Source organism: Rhinoderma darwinii, chromosome 9 (genome assembly GCF_050947455.1).
Source record: "Rhinoderma darwinii isolate aRhiDar2 chromosome 9, aRhiDar2.hap1, whole genome shotgun sequence".
In the NCBI taxonomy this organism is placed as follows: Eukaryota; Metazoa; Chordata; class Amphibia; order Anura; family Rhinodermatidae; genus Rhinoderma; species Rhinoderma darwinii.
This window is the reverse complement of record NC_134695.1, coordinates 44,018,999-44,043,476: the sequence shown is the minus strand read 5'-3', so window position 1 is coordinate 44,043,476 and position 24,478 is coordinate 44,018,999. Positions and strand designations below refer to the sequence as shown.

At 41.4% G+C, this 24,478-nt stretch overlaps 1 protein-coding gene across 1 annotated transcript in view; it reads right to left on the bottom strand.

Moving 5' to 3' along the window:
- Nucleotides 1-24,478, bottom strand: part of LOC142660342 (synaptotagmin-2-like) — an 83,154-nt gene that overhangs the window by 40,617 nt on the left and 18,059 nt on the right. Inside the window, exons 3-8 of the mRNA XM_075836943.1 lie at nt 20,511-20,600; nt 11,385-11,462; nt 9,748-9,915; nt 8,156-8,268; nt 6,670-7,056; nt 140-259 (exon numbers count right to left, since the gene is read on the bottom strand). Of these exons, the coding sequence (XP_075693058.1) occupies nt 140-259; nt 6,670-7,056; nt 8,156-8,268; nt 9,748-9,915; nt 11,385-11,400 (804 nt within the window). The 5' untranslated portion in view covers nt 11,401-11,462; nt 20,511-20,600. The remainder of the gene's footprint in view (nt 1-139; nt 260-6,669; nt 7,057-8,155; nt 8,269-9,747; nt 9,916-11,384; nt 11,463-20,510; nt 20,601-24,478) is intronic.

Sequence of the window (24,478 nt, the reverse complement as noted above, 5' to 3'; positions counted from 1 at the left end):
CCCATGAAATATTTAGTATCTCGTAAAAATGACATTTGTCCCATTTTTGTAGACAAAAGATTTTTAAAACTTGTTAAATGTATCCCAAGGAAGATAACACTGCATGATATAGAGTTTATCATATAGTACATAGGTGTACCTTTGTTTTCTCCTGCAAATCTTCATCAAATTCCAAATTTTCAGAAACTTTTAGATCTTTCAGTAGAATCTTTATTTCACCAATTAGTGTGTGTCTGGAATACTTGTCAAAATCTTTCACCTTTGTTGGGAAATACAAAGTAATTATTAATTATAGCGATGCAGTTCTTTATACATTTTCAATGTAAATGTTTCCTTTAACTAATCTTTATTCATAATTTTGCATCGTTCATACAATATTAACAACTTAATGCATAATTACGTACTTGTGCGGCATGGAAAGTCAGTAATTTGCGCATTTCGCCGTGCATGTATGGGATTGTGATGGTGCGAGCACAGAAGCTGTGCCCACACGATTACCGCATTAGCCAAGCTGTGACTTATAGCCAGGCTCCTGCTGCAATGGCTAGGATTGGAGAAGCCTCCAATCCCGGACGTTTTATCCCTTAAATGCTGTCGTCAATAGCAATCGCGGCATTTAAATGGTTTAACAGAGGGAAGGGGGCTCCCTCTGTCAGCCATTGGTGGCCTGTGAAGGCGATCGCTGGCCACCGACAGTCCAGAGTTACGGCTCTTGGACTGTGGCGATGCAAAAAGAAATTATTTTTGTTTAAAAGTATTTTTATTGTGCAAATGTAGTAAAACATAAAAAAAACTATATGTATTTAGTATTGCTGTAATCGTGCAGACCCTTTATAATACATTTAAAACGTGAAAAACAATGCTAGAATAGCTGTTTTTTGTTTTTTTTAATATACTATAAAAGTTAATCCATTTTTTAGTTTGTAGTTCGTTTTATTGCTGGATTACGTTTTGGATTACTGTTGCCAACTCTTCATGAACCTGGCCCACGTCTTGTATGCGGCCTGCCCTGACATTCTGCACGTCTCTCGTTACTGAACTCTGCCTACCTTGACCTCCAGCTTGTTTTACCATAAGGTTATGTGCACACGCTTACTAATGTCTGAAAATACGGAGCTGTTTTTAAGGGAAAACAGCTACTGATTTTTAGACGTTTTTTAAGCCACCCACGTTTTTCACGGCCGTTTTTGGAGCTGTTTTTCTAAAGGGTCAATGAAAAACGGCTCCAAAAACGTCTCAAGTAGTGACATGCACTTCTTTTTACAGGGCGTCTTTTTACGTGCCGTTTTTTCAAAACGGCCACATATAAATACGTACCATCGGAACAGAACGCTGTATTTCCCATTGAAATCAATGGGCAGATCTTTGGAGGCGTTCTGTTTCCGATTTTTCAGCCGTTTTTTGGACGTTTATGGCCAAAAAAACGGACGAAAATAAGCCGTGTGAACATACCCGAAGTGACCATTAGCCACCTACTCTAACCTTTGCTAGTTTTGACCATGTACTTGCCTACTGTTTTTGACACATAGTCTGGTCACGTCAGCTATTGCCAATGGAAACTACTACAAGATAGCGACCTTGGTATCCCTAGTAGCCAAGTCCACATCTTGGTACGTAGGTTAAATGGTGAATACCTGGGAATTCTTCAAGACTCCGCTTCCTGGTTTAGACCCACGCCAAATTTGTTGGCAACACAGTGGGATTCACACCATTCTCTGTTAGCCTTGTGACAGATTTCTCAGGCCATAGACCCCGCTGTCTTTGCCTTGCCTGAAGTTTGTGACCTGGCCCAAGATCTTTCCAGATAACGGGTCCGCCAGGATCAATTCTTTCAGTTATTGAAAAATGTGTCTTCTCGTTTGAATGTCTTATCATCTTAAGCTGACCTTCTGCCTTAACAGCAGTGCACCTCAAGCAGCTACCTAAAGCCCTGCATAAGATCTACCAATTATTTCTTGCTATGATGGCGACCCCAAGTCCTGCAAAGGCTTTTTGAATCAGCACACAATCCTTTAAGGATGAATTAGCAGGTCAGGATTTACTTGCTTCAATAGACTAATCAATCTCCTTACCGAACAGTATTGACTTTCGTTTCGTGAAGCACAACGTGAACCAGACTGTGTCCGTTGGGTACCTCGTCTGGCATCCTTTTTTCAGAAACTTCTACTAGCCCTTGCTACTGCTCAATCTGATTCAGATTAAATACCCGTAGTCTAGTTGTACAAGCCTCTTTCCTATGCTTCAGTGGATGATGAATTATTGCTAGAAATCATCCGCCAGTTTATGAAACCCATCTCCATGCAAGTAGGAGCACTCCATCAGGAAAAAAACTCCTTTCATGTTTTGGAGAATTTCCTCAGAACTCTTCTCCTGGGCAATGACTGGTTACAAAAATACTCTACAGGTATTGATTGGACTTGTGGTTAGATAAACCGATGAAGTGAAACTTGCCACATCAATGCCTGCATGTCATTCTTCCCCCTAGACCTTGGCCTGTAAAACAAGTTTTGGACGTTTGTCGAAACCTTATATCAGTTTTTGGGAAGTCTTCTATAAACGCCAAGTGGAAACTTTTCCTCCCCACAGACCTTTAGATTGTGCCTTTGAATTAATAATCAACTGCACACCACCCCGGAGTAGGATATATCCATTGTCCCTTCCAGAGGTTGAGGCAATGTTACCTTCTATCCAGAAAACTTGGAACAGGATGGAAAATCCTCATCAACGGTTGGAGCTGTCTTCTTTTTCATTAAGAGAAAAAGACAGTAATTTATGGCCCTTGTATTGACTATCGGGGGCTTAAAGGGGTTGTCCGAGATACCATCATATTTTCAAAAACCCCTTTAATGCATGTAATTTATAAATGTAAATATATTTGTAATATACTTATCGTTTCAAAAGTGGCCCCATTTCCAGATTCTGCCGTGGGGTACTTGATGGGTGACGTCACTCTCTGCACTGGCTCTGCCACTTTGTTGATCTTGAATTCTTTGCCGGGTATACGACACGTCACTTGTGACGTGGTGTATATCGGCTTGTTCTGTTGTAAGGCGCATGCGCGGCCCCTGCTGTTATCTCGAGAACAGCAGGGACCACAAGTACAGCAGTGACAGCGCATGCGCGTTACGGGCTGTGAAGCAGAACAAGCCGATATACACCACGTGACAAGTGACGTGTCGTATACCCGGCAAAGAATTCAAGATCAACAAAGCGGCAGAGCAAGTACAGAGAGTGACGTCACCCGTCAAGTTCCCCACGGGAGGATCTGGAAACGGGGCCACTTTGGAAAATGTAAGTATATTACAAATACATTTACATTTATAAATTACATGCATCAAAGGGGTTTTTGAAAATATGATGGTATCTCAGACAACACAATAAAGAACAAATATTCTCTGTCAATAATTTCAGAGATTTTTAACCAACTACAGGGGGCAAAGATTTTTTACTAAACTTGATTTTCATGGTGCCTACAATTTAATTTGCATTCATAAAGGGGAAGAATGGAATAAGAGATAGAGATTTAATACTAGAGATCGACACTTTGAATACCTGGTCCATGCCTTTTGATCTCAGTTACGCTTCACCTGTCTTCCAAGAATTTGTTAATGACCAGATCTCTATTACAGTTGTGTATTTGGATGATATTCTTGTATTCTCCCCATATCTGTACATTTGAAAACAAATACGACTTGTCTTGCGGTGTCTCAGGGAGAACCATTTATATGCCCAGATAGAGAAGTGTCTTTTTGAAAGATCCAGTTCACATTTCCTAGGTTATATAATTTGAAAACAAGGTCTTCAAAGGAATGCACTCAAATTATTTACAGTACTCAAGTGGCCTTGTTCCCAAGTACTCAAAGCCACACAGCGATTTTTAGGATTTGTCAATTATCTGCAATTTATTCCTCGTTTTTCTTTTTTGGTGGCACCGATCTCTTCTCCTATTAAAAAAAGGTGTTAATGCGAAAGATTGGACTCCTGAGGCTAGCTCAGCTTTCCTGAGTTTAAAACAAGCCTTCTCCTCTGCCCCGGATCTCCATAGACCGGACCCCAGTAAATCTTTTGTTCTGGAAGTGGACACTTCATTAGTAGGAGGGAGTGCTGTTCTTTCTCAAAAAAGGGATAAAAGGTCAAATTATTTCCAGTGTGCTTTTCTCCAAGGCCTTCTCCTTAGCCGAGTAAAATGATGGCATCTGTGATCGTGAACTCCTGGCCATCAAGTTGGCCCTCGAAGAATGAGGACATTTGTTGGAAGTAGCTTGTCATCCTATTACCATTTATACCAACCATAAAAATGTACTTAACCTTCAGACAGCACCCAGTGTAGCGTCCATGGTTTAATTCCTCTAAGTTCACTGCACACCCTGGAATACGGATAAATCTGAATTTAGTCTCTTATCACTACTGGTGGCCTTAGTTTGGGACAATAAGGATTATGCTGCATCTTGTTCCACTTGTGCTCAAAACAAAGCTTCACATCAAAGGCCTGCAGGGTTACATCCTTTGCTTATTCCCGACTCTTCTTGGACTCGCACATCTATGGATTTTATTACCGACTTACCAAGTTCCTCTGGCTGTACCGTGATCTTGGTCGTTGTTGACCGTTTCTCAAAGATGGCACATTTCAGACTATTACCTGGCCTCCATTTCGCTACTTGTTTGGCCGCTCTTGCAGAAACTGGGAAGAGCTTGCCTATAATAACAATATAAGTCAATTCACCCAGTCTTACCCTTTTTTTTGCGTATGGACAACATTCAAGATTTCTTCTTCCAGTTCCCACTCTCTCTGGAGCCACAGCACCCAACATTTCTCAAGCTGATTTCTTGCGCAACCGGCAAGAAGTCAAAGAGTCTATAAACATATAGGTTACTCGCTTCAAGAAAAATGCTGACAAAAACCGCAGGAGTCCTCCTTTAGTTCCCTCCAGGTGACAACATTTGGCTATCCTACAAACATATCCATCTGAAGACTCTGTTTCAAATTTGCTCATTAATTTTTAGGTGCCTATGTTGTCTTGAAACAGATTAACACTGTTTCTTAGAAACTTTGTCTTCCTCAGTCTTTGCATATACCTAATGCTTTTCCCATGTATCGCTTCTCTGGTCCTTAAAGGGTTTTCTTATCAAAACACATGTATCCGCTATCCAGAAGATAGGGAATACCTGTGTGATCGCTAGGGGTCCAACCACTGGGACCCCCAGTGATGAGAACGCAGGACCGAAAGTCCCCTGAAGTGCTCCATGAGAATGGAGCGCTGGTGCGCATGCTCGGCCAGCGCTCCATTCATTTTTATGGGATTTTTGGGAACCACTGTCTCTGGCAGCTCCATAGAAATAAATGGAGCGCTGCTCGAGCAAGTGCACCAGCGCTCCTTTCTCATGGAGCACTTCAGGGTACTTTCGGTCCCCATTTCTCCTCATCACTGGTGGTCCCAGCGGTCGGACCCCTAGCGATCAGACATGTATTCCCTATCCATCACAAAAGTGTTTGTGGGAAATTCCCTTTAATCGTTTCTCCAAGAAGAATTCTCATACACCAGTCTCCTCTTCAGGTGATGATGCTGAATCAGAGGTTAGTAAAATTCTTGATGCCAAAATATTTGGAGGGAAACTCTTTTTCCTGATTGAAAAGAAGAAAGTTGGTCCTGGGAGAGGTTGTGAAAACCTGAGGAGAATTTTCACTCTCTTTCTCTTATCGAGAAATTCTATTGTCAGTTTCCTCACACACCCCATAGGGAGTGGGGTACTATCATGGCCAATGCTCCAATGTATTCACCCGCTCACTGACGTCCTCTTGCCTACTGTGTCCTGACCGACAGTCCCCTGTTCTGCTAAGCAGCTCTGCTTATGGCCTCCTATACTGCCGGCGCTCTCTTCTTGGCTCTACTGCTGCTTGTGCGCGCACTGACTTCCTCGCTTAAAGAGCCAGTGCGCCAATCCACCCAGCTTTCAAAAGGTACCCTTCCTCTTTGCTCCATGAATGAGAAATTAGGTTTGTTAATTTGAAGTTAGTTTCCCTGGTGGATTACCATTTGGATTACCATTGCTGACTCTGCCTGAACTTTGACCACGTCTTGTCTGCCGCCCGACCTTACCTTTTACCTGTCTGTCATTACAACCGAACTTTGCCTCCCTTTACTTCTGGCTTTTCTTACGCTAAGTGACTGCCGCCTGTCCTTTGGTAGTTTTGACTTTGTACTTGCCTACTGTTTTTGCTATTTAGTATATTTACGTCAGCTGTTGCCAATGGAGACTACTTCAGGGGCAGCAACCTGCGTCCCTGGCAGTGAAGTCCACATCAACGTACGGAGGTTAAATGGTGAATATCTAGGTATTCATTAGACTCCGTTCCCTGTTTAGCACCACGCCAAATCCGTTGGAAACAGAGTGGGTTCACACCACACCTCTGTTGTACTTGTGACAGAAGTATTACATGCAGGCCATTGAAATAAACCGCTTCCCGCTCTGGTTATTGGATGGGGTCTCATGCCTGGGACCTCCCTCTGTGACAACCATAAGCCCTAATAGAGCATATGGAAAGGGGCTGTCTTTGTGAGATGACCCCTTTAAATACTGGGGGGGCGGATCAATGGCACAAACAGAACAAAATATTAAATACACTGGTTTTGCATTTTTCAGCTAAAGAAAGAACTAGAGATACTATACCTCAAGCTTTAGACTTATGTTTGATAATGGGTAATCCTTTAGAGAAAATGAAAAATCTTCATCAAACATTGGATTTCTGCTGTTTTTGACTACCCTGGTTTCACATTCATGAAGGACAGATTGGACTTCAGATTGTTCATCAGCTTTGGAAAAGACTCGAATCCTTACAAATGGATCTCTGCTGTATTCTGGAAGATCTGTAGCTTCAATGACATTGAGTCTTAAGGTTGTGGTCTTTTTATTATAATGAAGATTAAATTTAAGCTTTCCCCTGGGCCCCTGAGGATGATCAGTATCACTGCCAACGTCATCCAGGCTTTCTGTACTGGGCGATGAAGGGGTTAAGTGTACTTCCAGTTTCTCCATTTCCTTCTGCATGAGTTGGATCTAGTAAAAGAAAACATCATGTACTACATGCAGGATCACTTTGAAACCATTGTTTGGACTTCATAATTTATTATTAGAGATGCTACTAGTATTGAAATAAAAATTGTTCATGCAAAGTCATTCTAAAGAGCATTTGTCAAGACTTTTTTAGTTTGAATCAAAGTTTTTGACAAATGATCTCTAGGTTTTCAATTAAATAATCGTTTGATAATTTAATTCCCTTATGCAGAAGCGTAGCTACAGGAGGTGTTGAGGAAGCAGACACAAACTGGCCCTGGCACCCAAAGGACATTCTGCCACATGAGGGGGGCCCTGTTACAGATTTTGTATTGGGACTGAGGAGCTTCAAATTACACCTTTTCCTGTTTTGCACCATTTTTTAGGAATTTTAATTTGAAGAAGACTAAGGGGTTTGCCTGCCATAGAAATGGGCCATAGGATAATGTTCTGAGCTAATTATTATAGGTACCAAGGTCTTTGGGGGCTATTACGCATAGAACAGTATAGCCAGATGATAGAAGCTGGAAATTGTTTTTAGTTATTATTTGGGTAATGTTCAATGTGTCCATTTACTACTGTGCATAGAAGGGTGTTAGTAGTTGCAATAGAAATAGCCACACTTCTACCCTTTTGGCTATAAGGTGTATTCCCCTCTTAGTAATGTGGCATATCTGTGCTCGGCCACCTCTCCATTCATTCTCTGTCTGAGAAAATATTTTTTTTTTACCGCAATCTGACTGCTCCACGTGAATAAGTCCTAGCTGTGTAGTGGATTAACATTTCAACCTGGGTGGCACATAGAAATAGTTGGAAGAACTGTGTTCTACTACAGAGATCCAACAGAGTGCAGACACAGTTCAGCTGATCTTGTGTACTTGTGGAGTAGCCAGACCAGGTGAGGTTATTGGCATGATGATAATGAGCTGGATAATGAGTACCCCCCCCCCCCTGTGGTAGCAAGGAGATTGAACATTTCCTGCTAGTTTTACACACAGATTTCAGTTGGAGTCCCAGAGATACTTCCGGCTTGTTAGAAAGGTCGCTTGACAATAAACTGATCATATAGCGGACCACCCCTACTAGCTGTAATTGAACTTGCCTTTGAGTCCTGTTCCTTTCTTGCAACCTCAAAAAATCCAGGAGATAAACTTTTTACAAGAATATTTCCTTCCGTTTTCTTTTCAACATTAGAACCACTGATGAACTTCTTGTCTGCAATAGTAAACAGTTACATACGAAGAAAAAGCAGTCATACAAAGGCTTGTGCTTACTGGCAATATATTACTACCAAAATTACTGGTATTATTCACCAAAATCCACTGCCAACAATTAACAACGTTTTAACCTATCTTTGATAATAAACCGCCCAAACATGTCCCTTAGGTCCCAACACGCACTATTGAAAAATGTATCAATGCAGTGATACTGATTTTCTGACGTAAATACATTGCAAAATATTGTTAGGCCAAATGCCATGGAGCCCCTGTAAAACTTTTACCACCGCACAAATCTTTGGGAAAAAATTGGCAGGGCTTCAGTGTCACGCAGAGCTTTTATCAGCTTTCCAACACTTTTGTAAGTAAGCGTTGTTTTACCGGTCAAGGAATGCTTCACATGGGTGGGAGAGAGTGGCAAACCTCTTGTAGGGTTTGCTTGTATTGCTAAACAGCCCTCAATGTTTTTACTCTCCCAAAAAAATCCCAGGGTTTTATAGACATGTTCGTGTTAGAGAGCAAGGATAGGGTGAGGAGGGCTAAAAGGAACCAACCCCCTTAAATTCCCTTTCTTAAAAATGTGCTTCACAGGACTGGCAAGCTATTAAAGGGACTGTCTGGGATTAGAAAAAAAAATTGCTGTGTCTGGTTTGGCAGCTTACCCCCATTTAAAGGAATATAATTGAAATAAACATTCTTATATTTCAATAGTTTTTTTTAAGAGATATGTGAAAAACATTTTGACATAATAACCAAAGCAATACATAAAAATGTAAGTCAATACAGCCCTGCAGTACACATCAAGAATGTAGCAAGTAGTAGCAGATGAAACAAAATAGCGGTGATACTGTATATTTAGTTAATAAAAAAGTAAAGGCCTTTGGGCCAGTTCACACAGAGTTTTTTGGCGCTGGTTTTGACGCTGAAACAGCGCCACAAAACAGCTGAAATCACCCCCCATTGATTTCAATATGAGGCAGAGGCGTTTTTTTCCCTGTCAGCTTTTGGCCGCTTGTGGGAAACAAAAAGTGGCATGTCCTTTATTGCTGCAGTTTCCGCCTCCGACCTCCCATTGAATCATTAGCTTCAATAGCCGTGGACGAAAAACACAGCGAAAAAACGCAGAAAAATCCGTGCAGGCAGTTAAAAATTTGCCTTAAAACTCCTGAAGAAATTCTGAGGCAGACTTATTCTGCCTGCAAATAACTCTGTTTGAACAGGGCCTTTGTGTGGTCTCCGCAAAACAAAACAAAAAAAGAGCACACAGAGGTGTGGAAAAAGAAAGAAAAAAAATAATGGACGGGGGAGGGGTACACTGCCAATCTCCATGCCATTTAATGTCGGTTGTGGTGGACATACTCCCAATAATGGAATTTAGCTATCTCTCAGTTTATAATTTCAAATCGCAGCAAAAGTTTTTTCTCTAGTGATTTCCCCAGCATTTGGAGCTTTTCCCTGATGTAAATATACTACTCACCTTTTACAATTGATGTTGCTTTATAAGAGTAATACTGACGCATCTTGCATGCTAAAATAATGAGAGCAGCCAGGAACAAAGCAATTGCAAGAGCCAAAAGGCTGTATTTCAGAGTATCTGAAATTGGCAGATAAATCTGAAAGGATAAGTATCGGAAGCTCATGTTTCCTAGAAGAGAAAATGGCCAAGGTTTTAAACAAAGTAGTTCTTATCTACTTCGAACATATAAAACAGCCATGCCTTCATTGCTGGGAAGATATTGAAAAGTTAATAGATGCTTTTTTTTTGTTTGCTTTCTTCAAGACATAAAGGGAAAGTATTACCCTACTTTTGTCTAATAAAGTTAAAAAAAAAAGCATGTTTCAGTATATACTTCCAATCTGTTTTTATTCTTGCACTGCATTATTTTTTTTTATGTGATCTTCTTTACATGATTAGCTGCAACAGAGAACTTCCAGAGAACTGCCGTTAAAGGGAATCTATTATCAGAAAATTACCCATTGTGTATTTAAAGTTTTTATGTTAAAAAATGTTCTAAACATTTTTGGTTGAATTTTATTATTTTATATGTCTTTGAAATAAAACCTGGAATATTCATTTCCACACCGGCCTCTGAGAACTCACAATAGGTTGACACTTGTTGTTGTGTAGACATTTTTCAGCTTGTGCTGTGTACACTGGGGGCAGAGTCAGCAGTCATCTCTTTATCAGTATTGGTCCCAACAAGTTTCAGGTGGCAAATGAAGGATATTTAAAGGGGAGTCATTCAAGCACATTGGTGCTTATAGTTAAGATTGGCAGAATTCCTCCAATAATATTTAGTTTGCCAACTTCACTACTTGACGCATTTTTACATAGGCTGGTTTAGAGGTTTGTGATAGTACTGCTGTAATATTCCTGGTGATTTCTGCTGCAGTCATGAAAAACAATAATGTTAAAATCGCGGCTGTATATGAGAATATGAGCCATTACATTTGTATTTTTTTTACATAGCTTTATGAGGTCTTGTTTTATTGTGGGAAAAGTCGTTCTTTTTATTGGTACCACTTTGGGACACATAGGACAGATTGATTAACTTTTATTTATTTTTTGGAAATGGAAATTAACAAATAAAAGGGATTCCGGCAATGTTTTTTATTATTTATTTATTACAGCATTCACCCTGCAGGATAAATAATGTCCCAACTTTATATACTTTTTTTTACGTTGTATTTATTTATTTCTTGTACGCATTATTAGATTTTTTTTTGCAGTTTTCTTTAGTCCCACTGGGAGACTTGAACATGTAAACCTTTGATATCTTTATGGGGGTGCTGATGGGCTTACAGAGGGGGTCTGAGATCAGTTTCATATTTTAAATTAAAAACAGTCAATGCCTGGACCCTTACAATTGGGGAATCTCATACGCCCCTGTGGAGACACAATGACTTATCATGCTAACTGCATAGTGATGGAGACATGCAAAGCACTATATTATACAAATAAAAACTTTTTTTTTTTTTGCATTTAAATCCTATATTTCATATAATAGGGGGAATTTTGTGGTCTTCATTGAGGTTGCGCCTGTAGTCTTAGTTCATTATACATAAATATGGCATAGACTGTATAGAGAACATGTGGAATTAAATGTATATTACCAAGTGCAATGCACATTCCAGATAGAGTGTTGAGACTTTACATTCCGGACAGGAATTTGCCACTATGCCAGCTTAAGCCTGAAAATGGAGAACATTTAATATTCTGAAAAGCAAGACGTGTTTAAAACCATTAAAAAATAATAATAATATGTAGAGACGTTGATCAGTTTCATACATCTGTTTATCCTTGCAATAATTTATGAATCTAGTGTATGAAGTGGAGAATCATGCCAATGCAAAAATAGTTCATTAGCTGAGTCATAATGCATTCAGATAGATCATTCACAAGGAAAAGAACTATTAAAAAACAGTTAATAACTTTTCATAAAATTATATATTGTTTAATGCTGCAGTTATTTAGAACATATTTTATGGTAGAATATATTTTATATGAATTGCCCTTTTAAAAATGAAGGTTTTTCCATGTCATCGCGTACCCAAAAAAACAAAGCATTCATAAATTTGCAGATAATGTGCGTAACCATTCAAATCAATCCTATTCCTCCCTGTAGCTAACTATGAATCGTGTAAAACAGTATATATAGAAACACATACAGTATACACTATGGAAAATACCATTAACACAACTACAATGGGCAGTTATCAAATATTATTGAAAAGTCATAGAAAAGTATATGAAACAGTCTCGTAAGAACAGAGAACCTTAAAGAGGCTCTGTCACCAGATTTTGCAACCCCTATCTGCTATTGCAGCAGATAGGCGCTGCAATGTAGATTACAGTAACATTTTTATTTTTAAAAAACTAGCATTTTTGGCCAAGTTATGACCATTTTTGTAGTTATGCAAATGAGGCTTGCAAAAGTCCAAGTGGGTGTGTTTAAAAGTAAAGTCCAAGTGGGCGTGTATTATGTGCGTACATCGGGGCGTTTTTAATACTTTTACTAGCTGGGCGCTCTGATGAGAAGTATCATCCACTTCTCTTCAGAACGCCCAGCTTCTGGCAGTGCAGACACAGCCGTGTTCTCGAGAGATCACGCTGTGTCGTCACTCACAGGTCCTGCATCGTGTCAGACGAGCGAGGACACCGGCACCAGAGGCTTCAGTTGATTCTGCAGCAGCATCGGCGTTAGCAGGTAAGTCGATGTAGCTACTTACCTGCAAACGCCGATGCTGCTGCAGAATCATCTGAAGCCTCTGGTGCCGGTGTCCTCGCTCGTCTGACACGATGCAGGACCTGTGAGTGACGACACAGCGTGATCTCTCAAGAACACGGCTGTGTCTGCACTGCCAGAAGCTGGGCGTTCTGAAGAGAAGTGGATGATACTTCTCATCAGAACGCCCAGCTAGTAAAAGTATTAAAAACGCCCCGATGTACGCACATAATACACGCCCACTTGGACTTTTACTTTTAAACACACCCACTTGGACTTTTGCAAGCCTCATTTGCATAACTACAAAAATGGTCATAACTTGGCCAAAAATGCTCGTTTTTTAAAAATAAAAACGTTACTGTAATCTACATTGCAGCGCCTATCTGCTGCAATAGCAGATAGGGGTTGCAAAATCTGGTGACAGAGCCTCTTTAAACAAAATATATTCTACTGTAAGGCCGGTTTTAGCATCTGTGTTACAGAGCCTATGTTATACTATGGGGTGGTCACGCCTACAACATTCCCCACAGATGTTTACCCGCATGCGCTGTGTATTTTTCAATACACAACATGGTCCATCGGATTCCTTATAATGTAGCTTATTCGTCATAGAAGTACTGTTGTAATGTTGCATACTATCGCACCCATAAGGGACACTGCTGACCACAATATGGTGTTCAATACAGTTCCATATTGCTCACAGTATTATGGACTGAAATTCCAACACAAGTGTGAATAAGGCCCTAAAGGAATGTTCCCAGAAAATATAAAATCAAAATCTATGGCTCTAAAATGTGAAGATAGAAATACTTTTCAATACACTAAAGCAGCAGTTCTAGATTGGAAAATAATTATTAAAGTGAATATATGGGATTTTTTTTTCACATTCTAGGACCAAAGAGTTTAAGTTATATAGAGTTGATCAACAAAATAAACTTTTTGGGAATGGATTCTCCTTTGAAAAGCTAAAACATGCATTTACTCTAGCATTTTGAACGCCTAATAAAAAGGGATCATCCACAGTGAACAACCCCTTTCAGGGGTCTGGGAAAGATGACTGACGACAGTGGCATAACTACCATTGTAGCAGCCATAGCGGCTGCTACAGGGCCCTCCCCCATGCCCGGTGGCGCAGCTAGCAGCCGCTACGGCTGCTACAGTGGGAGCAATGCCACATTCAATAGTATCTGCACCGTAAGGGTATGTTCACACGAGGGCGTCCGTAACGGCTGAAATTACGGGGATATTTCAGCCTGAAAACATCCCCGTAATTTCAGCCGTAACGGCATGTGCAGGCGCTTGAACGCCACATCAATTACGGACGTAATTGGCGCTGCTATTCATTGGAGTCAATGAATAACGGCTCCAATTACGGCCAAAGAAGTGACAGGTCACTTCTTTGACACGGGCGTCTATTTACGTGCCGTCATTTGACAGCGGCGCGTAAATTACGCCTCGTGTGAACAGACAAACGTCTGCCCATTGCTTTCAATGGGAAGATGTTTGTCAGCGCTATTGAGGCGCTATTTTCGGACGCCCGAATTACGTCCGTAAATAGGCCGTGTGAACATACCCTCAGGACGCAGATACTATTAAACACTCTGGTGGAGCAGGGTGGTATCTCCCTGCTCTGCCATTTACTAGGCTACATTCCATGTTCGGCCTGCAACTCATCAGGCGCAGGCACAGGATCCCTGCGCAGGCTAGTGTGATGATGTGACTGGATCACGCCGACCTACACAGGGATCCCATCGACGTTGAGGATGCTGTGGAGCAGCTCAGTTCGTCGCGGGAATGGGGTATAGGTGAGTATAATATTTTTGTTTTGTTTGGGGAGTATTGTCTACAAGGGGGGCTATATGGCACTATCTATAAGGGCACGGCCAGACGTGGCGGATTTCCTCCGCAGCTGTCCGCATCAATGCCGCACCTAATCCGGGTTGCGGATTACAGCTGCGGATCTGCCCAAAATGTGCAGTAAATTGATGCGGACTAGCTGCTGCGGACTGCGGAAAAAGTGCTTCCCTTCTCTCTATCAGTGCAGGATAGAGAGAAGGGACAGCACTTTCCCTAGTGAAAGTAAACGAATTTCCTACTTACCGGCCGTTGTCTTGGTGACGCGTCCCTCTTTCGGCATCCAGCCCTACCTCCCTGGATGACGCGGCAGTCCATGTGACCGCTGCAGCCTGTGATTGGCTGCAGCCGTCACTTAGACAGAAACGTCATCCTTGGAAGCTGGACTGGAGACAGAAGCAGGGAGTTCTCGGTAAGTATGAACTTCTATTTTTTTACAGGTTGCTGTATATTGGGATCGGTAGTCACTGTCCAGGGGGCAGAAACAGTTACTGCCGATCGCGTAACTCTTTCAGCACCCTGGACAGTGACTATTTACTGACTTCTCCTAGCAACGCTCCCATAATTCCGGGGGCCCCATTGACTTCCTCAGTCTGGCTGTAGACCTAGAAATACATAGGTCCAGCCAGAATGAAGAAATGTCATGTTAAAAAAGCAAGACGCATCCGCAGCACACATAACATGTGCATGACAGCTGCGGACTTCATTGCGGAATTTTGAATCTCCATTGAATCAATGGAGAAATTCCGCCATGAGTCCGCAACCAGTCCGCCACTGCTCCGCAACAGACAGAGCATGCTGCGGACACCAAATTCCGCTCCGCAGCCTATGCTCCGCAGCGGAATTTTACGCATCGTCTAAACGAACACTTCTAAATTTAAGTGGAAGTCAATGGAGAAACGGCTCCGCTGCGGATTAACGCTGCGGAGTGTCCGCAGCGGAATTCAAGTGAAATTCCGCCACGTGTGAACCCAGACTTAGGGAAAGGTGGATGGCATTATCTACAAGGGGGGTTGTATGACACTGTCTATGGGGGAGTGGGGCACTATCTACAGGGGAAGGGTGTCCAAATCTACAAGGGGGGTGTGACTATCTACGGTGGGAGGGTGACACAATCTACAGGGGGGCTGTATGGTACAATCTATGGGGAGATGTATGGCACAATACAGGGGGCACTATCTACAGGGGGGCGCTGTGAGTGGCACCCATGTTGGGAGACAGTCAAAAGTTTGCTATGGGGCTCAGTCTTTCCCAGTTACCCCTCTGGTTGCCAACCTCTGTTATGAGAGATATAATGATTGTCTTGTCACCTAGTTTAAACATTATAGAAAGACTGATAAACTGGTAGAAAATCTGTTTTACTATTTATTTTGACAAAAGAGGAAAATTGGACAATATATTTGGTGAAAGGAAAATCAATGACATAATGAGGAAATTCCCAGAGTCAGTTGTGCTGTAGAATTAACATTACACACATACTGTATATTAGTGTCCCAGATTCTATCTCCCAGATACATGCAAATGGAAAGCAACCAGGCCTATAGGTGTGGGGATGTGTTTGTTTATTTATGTACTACAGTGGGCCTGTGCAGTGCCGGACTGGGACTTAAAATCAGCCCTTGCATTTTTAAGCACACAGGCCCACCGCAGGCCATACGCGGCCGCCAGTGTTGGGCAGGCACCACCTTTCAGCTATACAAAACATGGGGAGATTTATTAAAACAGGTGTAAATGACAACAGGAATAGTTCTTAATAGCCCCAACTCCAACTAATCCACTGCTTTTCCACGAGAATAATGTACATACTCGTTATTCTAGAGGATTATTTTTGTATATAGTGCCCCACATATAGCCCCCGCTGTAGATGGTGCCCCACATATAGGCCCCTGTATATGGTGTCCCACATATGCCCCCCCCCATAGATAGTGCCTCACATATAGCCTCTCCTGTAGATTGTGGCCCACATATAGCTCCCCTGTATATAGTGCCCCACATATAGCCCTCCCCCCGTAGATAATGCCGCTCACGCTTTTAAGGGGAAAATAAAAGAGACCAAAAAAAAACAACTTTACATACTCACCTCGATCCCGTTCCCACGTCATCCTATGTCAATGCAGGCCTGCTCTCTTCTGAGCAGGTCTGCTGGGGCTGAACGAAGGCGCGGATTGGCAGGGCAGAATGACTTGCCCCGTCAATCAGCGCCTTTCAACAGAAGCGGTTGAAAGGCGCCGATTGGCGGGGCAAGTCTTTCTGCCCTGCCAATCACCGTCATTGTAAGGCAGATACAACTAGTGCATGAGGGGGTGGCGGCAGCTGGTTTCAGTGGCGCCGCCAACCAGGGCCAACTGTAGCTTTTCTGCTGCCTGAGGCGAAAATTGAAATGGCGCCCCCCAGATCTTGATTGGCATCCCCCTGACTGTTCTACATTACTACCAGCCTTCTCCTTTGCCTTGTACTCCCCTGGCATGCGCGGTGCAGTGATGAAGCCGGCAGAGTACAACTTGCTGAACGGTGCGTGTTCATGGAGTACAAGGCAATGGCGCATCCAAGAAAGACTGGTAGTGATGTAGAACAGCCAGGGAGATGTCAACCAAGCAAGGAAAGGTGGACTTGCAGTTAGGACTGTGTGACTCTACAGGATAGCGGCACCGACCCATGACCCTTTATATAGTAATTAGCATATAGCATGCACTATTTTAAAAGTTGATTTTAAAGATTTGCATCTGAAACAAACATACAGGGGAATGTTTGGAAATATTGTCAGGTCATGTATTACTGCATGGTGGCGGTTCAACGGGTTATACAGCACTAAAACCAAGCTCAGTACAAATACATTTCAGTACAGAGATCATTTGCAAAGTCAGGTTAGCAGCTTCCAATATGACATGAACAATGGCAATGATATACTGGGAGTTGCTTATACCCCACAAAATAGTGCCCTCCATCATCTGTACAGATCATACAGTAATAATTAGGCTTCATTCTCACCTGCGTCGGGGTTCCACCAGACCTTTCCGTCATGTAAACCCACGAACGGAAACCAAACAGAAACCATAGCTTTCCGTTACTATTATCATTGATTTCAATGGTAACGCTTCCGTTGCTAATGGTTTCCATTTATCTCTGTTTCCGTTTTTTGGCGCCATCAATAGAGTAGTCGACTGTATCCACCTGTAATCTACCACATTTAAGTAACTTAGATGTGATCTATTATAGGTGGAACCTGCGCGTCAGAGACATAAAGGACACGGTGACACTGAACCCGTCAGTCCCACGCACCTGACGTGTTCAGGATTCAGCGTAAGATACAGCTGCTCTGTATACAAGATACAGAGCAGCTGTATCTCAAAAAGTAAAAAGATTTTTCAATAAAAACGAATTTAAAAGTTGCACAAGACACACTGACTGACATTTTATTAAAATAAATAAAAGATCCCCTTCAAAAGGGTACACAGCCTTTAATGCAAACAATCAGATCGTAACAACAACCATTGTCCAGAACAACACGCAGCACATGCAGTTTTACAAAAAGTCGGTGGTTTTCAAATGGTCAATTTCGGCTTGTTAAATGTCATCCACTATTCTGAAACATTAAAAAGGTGCTCTACTAGTTTAAATCGATTTCATAATGCGAGTAGTATCTCACTGGACAAAACGCCTTCTGTGGTATTAACAGAACAGAATCAAGTGTGTTGATATATAAAAAAAAGGATGAAAATAGAAAATAATTGTGCTGCATTATATATACTCCTTCAACAAGGATTTGTAAATCATTCATGGGAGCGCACCAAATCTATTTACTTTTAAATAGAGGCGTTGAGCAACGTGTCTGCTTTATCGAGGTGAACATAATCTTTGTAAGAGCAGCTTAGTATATAAAGCTTGAGAATCCAGTATTACATTTTAGACAAGAAAGATTTGCATAATTATAGGCTATACTTCACTTCACATCATACGCCATGTTTGGTCTGTGGAAGACAATTTGACATATCTGCTGAGTAAACAAACATTTAATGCTGAAAGTGAGTAAATCTATTCGTTTAAGGCCCTGTTCACACTGAGTTTTTTTGAGGGCAGAAAAAAATCTGCCTCAAAATTCCTTCTGAAACTTTGAGGCAGATTTTAACCTACCTGAAATTTCTTGACGTTTTTTTTTGCTGTGTTTTTGGCCCGCAGCCTACGATGAAATAATTGTCTAGGGACCCTTCTAACAAAGAGGAATTATTAATGAAAACTTACAACCTCTTCAAGCTCGCTATACACATTAGTTAAAATGTAGGCTAAAATTCGGCAGCATCTGCTGACATTATTAGGCTGGGTTCACACGACCTATTTTCAGACGTAAACGAGGCGTATTATGCCTCGTTTTACGTCTGAAAATAAGGCTACAATACGTTGGCAAACATCTCCCCATTCATTTGAATGGGTTTGCCGACGTACTGTGCAGACGACCTGTTATTTACAGCTGTCAAACGACGACGTGTTAGGGTATGTTCACACGGCCTATTTACGGACGTAATTCGGGCGTTTTTGCCCAGAATTACGTCTGAAAATAGCGCCTCAATAGCGCTGACAAACATCTGCCCATTGAAAGCAATGGGCAGACGTTTGTCTGTTCACACGAGGCGTATTTTTACGCGCCGCTGTCAAATGACGGCGCGTAAATAGACGCCCGCGTAGAAGAAGTGACCTGTCACTTCTTTGGCCGTAATTAGAGCCGTTATTCATTGACTCCAATGAATAGCAGCGCTAATTACGGCCGTAATTGACGCGGCGTTCAAGCGCCTGCACATGCCGGTACGGCTGAAATTACGGGGATGTTTTCAGGCTGAAACATCCCCGTAATTTCAGCCGTTACGGACCCCCGCCGTGTGAACATACCCTAAAAATACAGCCTCGTCAAAAGAAGTGCAGGACACTTCTTTGGACGTTTTTGGAGCTGTTTTCTCATAGACTCCAATGAAAACAGCTCCAAAAACGGACGTAAAAAACGCTGCGAAAACGGCGCGAAAAACGCCGCGAAAAATGCGAGTTGGTCAAAAAACGTCTGAAAAGCAGGGTCTGTTTTCCCTTGAAAACAGCTCTGGATTTTCAGACGTTTTTGGTCACTACGTGTGCACATACCCTTAAGTGCATAGGGGCAGCCTAACTGTCCCCTGCTCCTGTCCACAGTCTGTGAAACAAAGATCGGCTTGTTGTATTTTAACATGCTCGATTCTTTATTTTCCTAGGGGATAAGCATTGCCAAAGCGGTCTGTCAGCGGCTTATCACACCCTACATGGGGTAATTTTGCTGGGAGGGAAGCCGTCATGTGTACAGATTTAGTCTGCATAATATTTCACTTATTAGGGCACGTTCACACGTAGCAGAATTTTTACGCTGCAAATGTTGGTGCAGATTTGGGGCAATTACGCAACGAATCTGCACCAACATTTGAATATTTGACAGGTAATTCAGATGTTGCAGATATCACAGCGGACTTGCCACAGATTTCAGTTTTTGCATTGCAGTGAAATTCTGCTTTTTCTCCGCAACAGACAGTGCAGCCTATGGTCCGCAGCGGAGTTTTCCGCGACGTCTGAACTAACTTGCCTAAAAATGTATTGAAACAAATGTAAAAAACGGCCGCTGGAGAATTCCACCGCGGACTGTCCGCAGCGGAATTCCACAGCAATTCCGCAACGTCTGAATGTGCCCTTAGAGCAGCAGTTTGTTCTCCAGAGAGGCTCATTCTGCTGTATCTAGGAACATCAAGTTGCATTTTTTAATAGCCAAATTTGGAGCTATGGAGTCTGAGTATTCTAGCCACCTAATCATTCACCTGAATAAACGTATACACAGAACAGTCTTTTTCTCTTCTTCCCTATGGTCTTTCTTTTTTTATTAAATATCCAACCTATATTGCCCAGAGAATTATTTAAGTTGCATATTTGAAACAGTAGGTAGAGAAAATTGAAGATGGTACTCTGAGCTTATAATGTGCACAAAATTTGAATACATGAGCTCTTAGTTTCCATGGCTAAGATACACTAGTACCAAATAAAAAAAATTAAAAGATATAAAAAATTGTATATATATATATATATATATATATATATATATATATATATATATATATATATATATAATGCGCTACTAATCTTAGAGAATAACACAGACCTGATTTTTGAATTGTGAACATTTCTGCCACTTGCCAAAGTGAAGGTTAGCGGTCTCGTTCATTCTATTCGGAATATGTTTTCTGGTTTCCTGTAATCAATCAAAAAATATTCATGAATTACTCAGCAATCAAAAAATAGGTTTTTGGATTCCTAACACTACATTTTTCCCACCAGGCAGACCTCAATTTGGGAGCAAAATGTGACTTTATCCAAACTTGAATTATCATTTTGGCAGTTACCCTTTAAACCCTTCCCGCCACAACCATTTTTCAGGTTTTCACTTTAGTTTTTTCCTCCCCACCTTCCAAAAGCCACAGATTTTCTATTTTCCCATCAAAATTGCCGTATGAGGGCTTGTTTTTTGCGGGACGAGTTGTAGATTTTCACGGCATCATTTATTCTACCATATAATGTAGTGGGAAACTGGAGGAAAAAAAAATTGAGGTGGAAAAGGAAAAAAAACAGCGATTCCTCAATCTTTTGGGGAGTTCTGTTTTTACGGTGTTCACCGTGCAGGAAAAGAATGTTAACTTCATTCTGCGGGTCAATACGATTACAGCTATACTGAATTTATATTGTTTTTTTAATGTTTTAAAACTTTTACAGGGAAAAAACTGATAAAACGTTTTTATTTTTCCGTTGATTGAGTAATATGAGGGCTTATTTTTTCCGGGACGAGCATTAGTTTCTATTGCTACAATTTTGGGGCACATGAGACTTTTTAATCATTTTTTATTTAATTTTTTGTGGGAGATGAAGTGACCTAAAAAACTGAGATTCTGGCAGTTATAATTTTTTACGGCGTTCACTGTGCGTACTAAATAATGATATATTGTTATAGTTCGGACTTTTACGGATGCGTCGATACCAGTTATGTTCATTTTAATTTTTTTTTCTTTGTGCTTGAGGGAAAATGGGAAAAGTTTTTTTTTTAACTTTTAAAAAATTGTATTTATTAAAAAAAAAACTTTATTTTAATGTTTTTCACTTTTTTTTTTACTTGTTCCACTAAGGTAATTGAATCACTGATCATTGGATCGCTTGCATGATATATTGGACTACTAATGTAGTGCAGTATATCGTGATACTGACACATTCTCCTACAAAGCCCTGCCTCATACAAAGATGGCGGACCTGGGGACCTTGATCAGGCCCCCAGGCTGCCATGCCGACTAACGGCGCCCCCTGATTGTGTCGCGGGCCGTTGGAACGTTACAGGGGGCCGCCCAACTGTTTCTAGTAATTTAAGTGCCACGGTTGCTATTGACCGCAACATTTAACGGTTTAAACGAGCGGGATCCCACTCGTTACCCTTAAGTGTCAGCTGTAACACACAACCGACACACTCGCTCCATACTCCCCCACCCAAAGTGCGCCGTATATATACGGCGGATGTTGGGAAGGGGTTAAAGTAAGAACTTACTTCTCCCTTCCTTTGTTTTTTCTTGTTCATTAGGTAATTCCTGCTGAACACTGTGCACTAACTTATACACAAAAGTCAACCATGAAAGTTTTCTGGAAGTTCATTGTGTTCTCATTCTCTTAACCCCTTGAGACACTGTCAGTTTTTTCATTTTAGTTTTTCCATTTTTGCATTTCAAGAGCCATAACTTTTTTATTTGTCCATCAACATAGCCGTATGAGGGCTTTTTCTGTGGGATGAGTTGTAGTTTTTAATAATACTATTTAATGTACTGGGAAACTAAAACCAAATTCTTTGTGGGGTGAAATGGGAAAAAAACATTCCTCCATTGTTCTTTGTGTTTCGTTTTAACACTGTTCACCGTGCAGTAAAAACAACATGTTAACTTTATTCTGGGGGTCAATATGATTACATTGCTAACTATTTATATAGTTTATTTCAAGATGTTTACTAGGAAAAAAATAATTGTTAAAAAATAAATTTATTTTATGTTGCCATATTCGGAGAGCCATAACTTTTTTACTTTTCCGTCGAGGGTGGTTTTGTTTTTATGGGCGAGCTGTAGTTTTGGTTGGTATTGGTATATTTTAGGGTACATAAGACTTTTTGATAACTTTTTATTCCATTTTTTGGGGAGAATGCTTGCATTGTAATAAAAACAATTTCCTATAGTGTTCACCCAGCGAGTTCAATAATGTAATACTTTACTAGTTCAAACTTTATGGACGCGGCGATACGATTATGTTTCTTTTTTTATTGTTTACGTAATTTGTTATGAAAAAGGGAAAAAGGTTTTGTTTTTTTTTAAACTTTGTTATTTGACATTTTTTTATAAAAAATGTTTAACTTTGTTTTTAGTTGCCCTAGGGGACTTTACCATGCGATCGTCAGATCATTCAAGCAACACTTATGTATTGCATTGTATTATATGAATGAGTACTTAATATTTGCATGAGTATATCTGGTTGGGGTAAAAATAATAGATAGTATGAGGGATACAATTGAAATATTAAAATGAGCTCACAATTAAACAAATAAACTCAATTTCTGGTGAATTATTGAGGTCTTGAATTTTTATAATGTGTCTGATTAATTCAGGACAATGATAACATTAGCGTTTTTTTATTATGATTGCTTGTTCCCTCTGCCATAAGACAATTGCTTACTATATGCTTTATCATGCAGCCTTACAAGCCAATGATGAGCTCTCCGAATAGATACGTCATTCGTTATTTACGCCTTCTCATGTATGGTACCGACGCATCCAGTATCTAGGTGAGGCGTCGTTGCCCTTCCTCCTAGCCTAGCAGCGTGTATTACAACCTAGTGTTAAAAAATAGAAATAGAAGCAGCACTCCAATAGTCGCATCAAAAAGGATTTATTCACCCATGCAATGTTTCAGCTGCTCAATGCAGCCTTGGTCAATCCCTGCATTGAGCAGCTGAAACGATGCACTGATGGTTGAATAAATCCTTTTTGATACGACTATTGGAGTGCTGCTTCTATTTCTATTTTTTGTTTAAACCTGGGGATTTATAAGTCGGATTCCTGGAGGCTTGAACTTCGTTACCCTGGAGGATGTTGTTCTACTGTGCTGCCCATATCTCCATTTGGATATTGCAACGTAGTGACGTGCCACTACCCTGTCCAATCCCTCCTCTCTCCTGCAGTCACATCCGCCTGTTAGGAGTGAGGTAGACACCGCTCTCGTATGCGGTGGCCAATAGGGAAGTTAAAGACATTCACTAAAGTGGTTATGACCGTTCTGATTGGTCAGATGTTTGTCTATTGATGCAGCATTTAGCATGGTGGGGAAGCTTTTGAAAGAGACGCCATTGTATCCGCGGGTGCATGCAAACAGCCATTTCCCCTGAAGACGCCACTATAAGTGGTGAAACATATAGGGAGGCTGATTAGGGATTCTCAAATCCATGTAGACTAGCCAATAGACAATTCATAGGTACTCAGGGGCGTAACTAGGAAAGACTGGGCCCCATAGCAAACTTTTGACTGGGGCCCCCCCTCTGCTGGGTATCACACAACCCCCCCCTTGTAGATAGTGCCTCCCTATAGATTCCACCACATAGCGCCCCCTATAGATAGCACCATACACAGCCCCCTGCAGATAACGGCATACAGCCCCCCTGTAGATAACGCCATACAGTCCCCCCTGTAGAGAACGCCATACAGCCCCCCCTGTAGATAACGCCATACAGTCCCCCCTGTAGATAACGCCATACAGTCCCCCCTGTAGAGAACGCCATACAGCCCCCCCTGTAGATAACGCCATACAGAACCCCTCTGTAGATAACGCCATATAGCCCCCCCCCCCCCCAAAAAAAACGTCCTATAGTTTGTCCTACAAAAAACATGCATCCCCTATCCACAGGATAGGGGATACATGTGTGATCGCTGGCAGTGATAAGGAGAACGGGGGACCGAAAGTCCCCCGAAGTTCTCCATGACTAACCTCGGACTTCCGGCGTCTGCGCAGTTCAATAAAAATGAAAGGAGCGCTAGTCACGCATGCGCACAAGCGCAA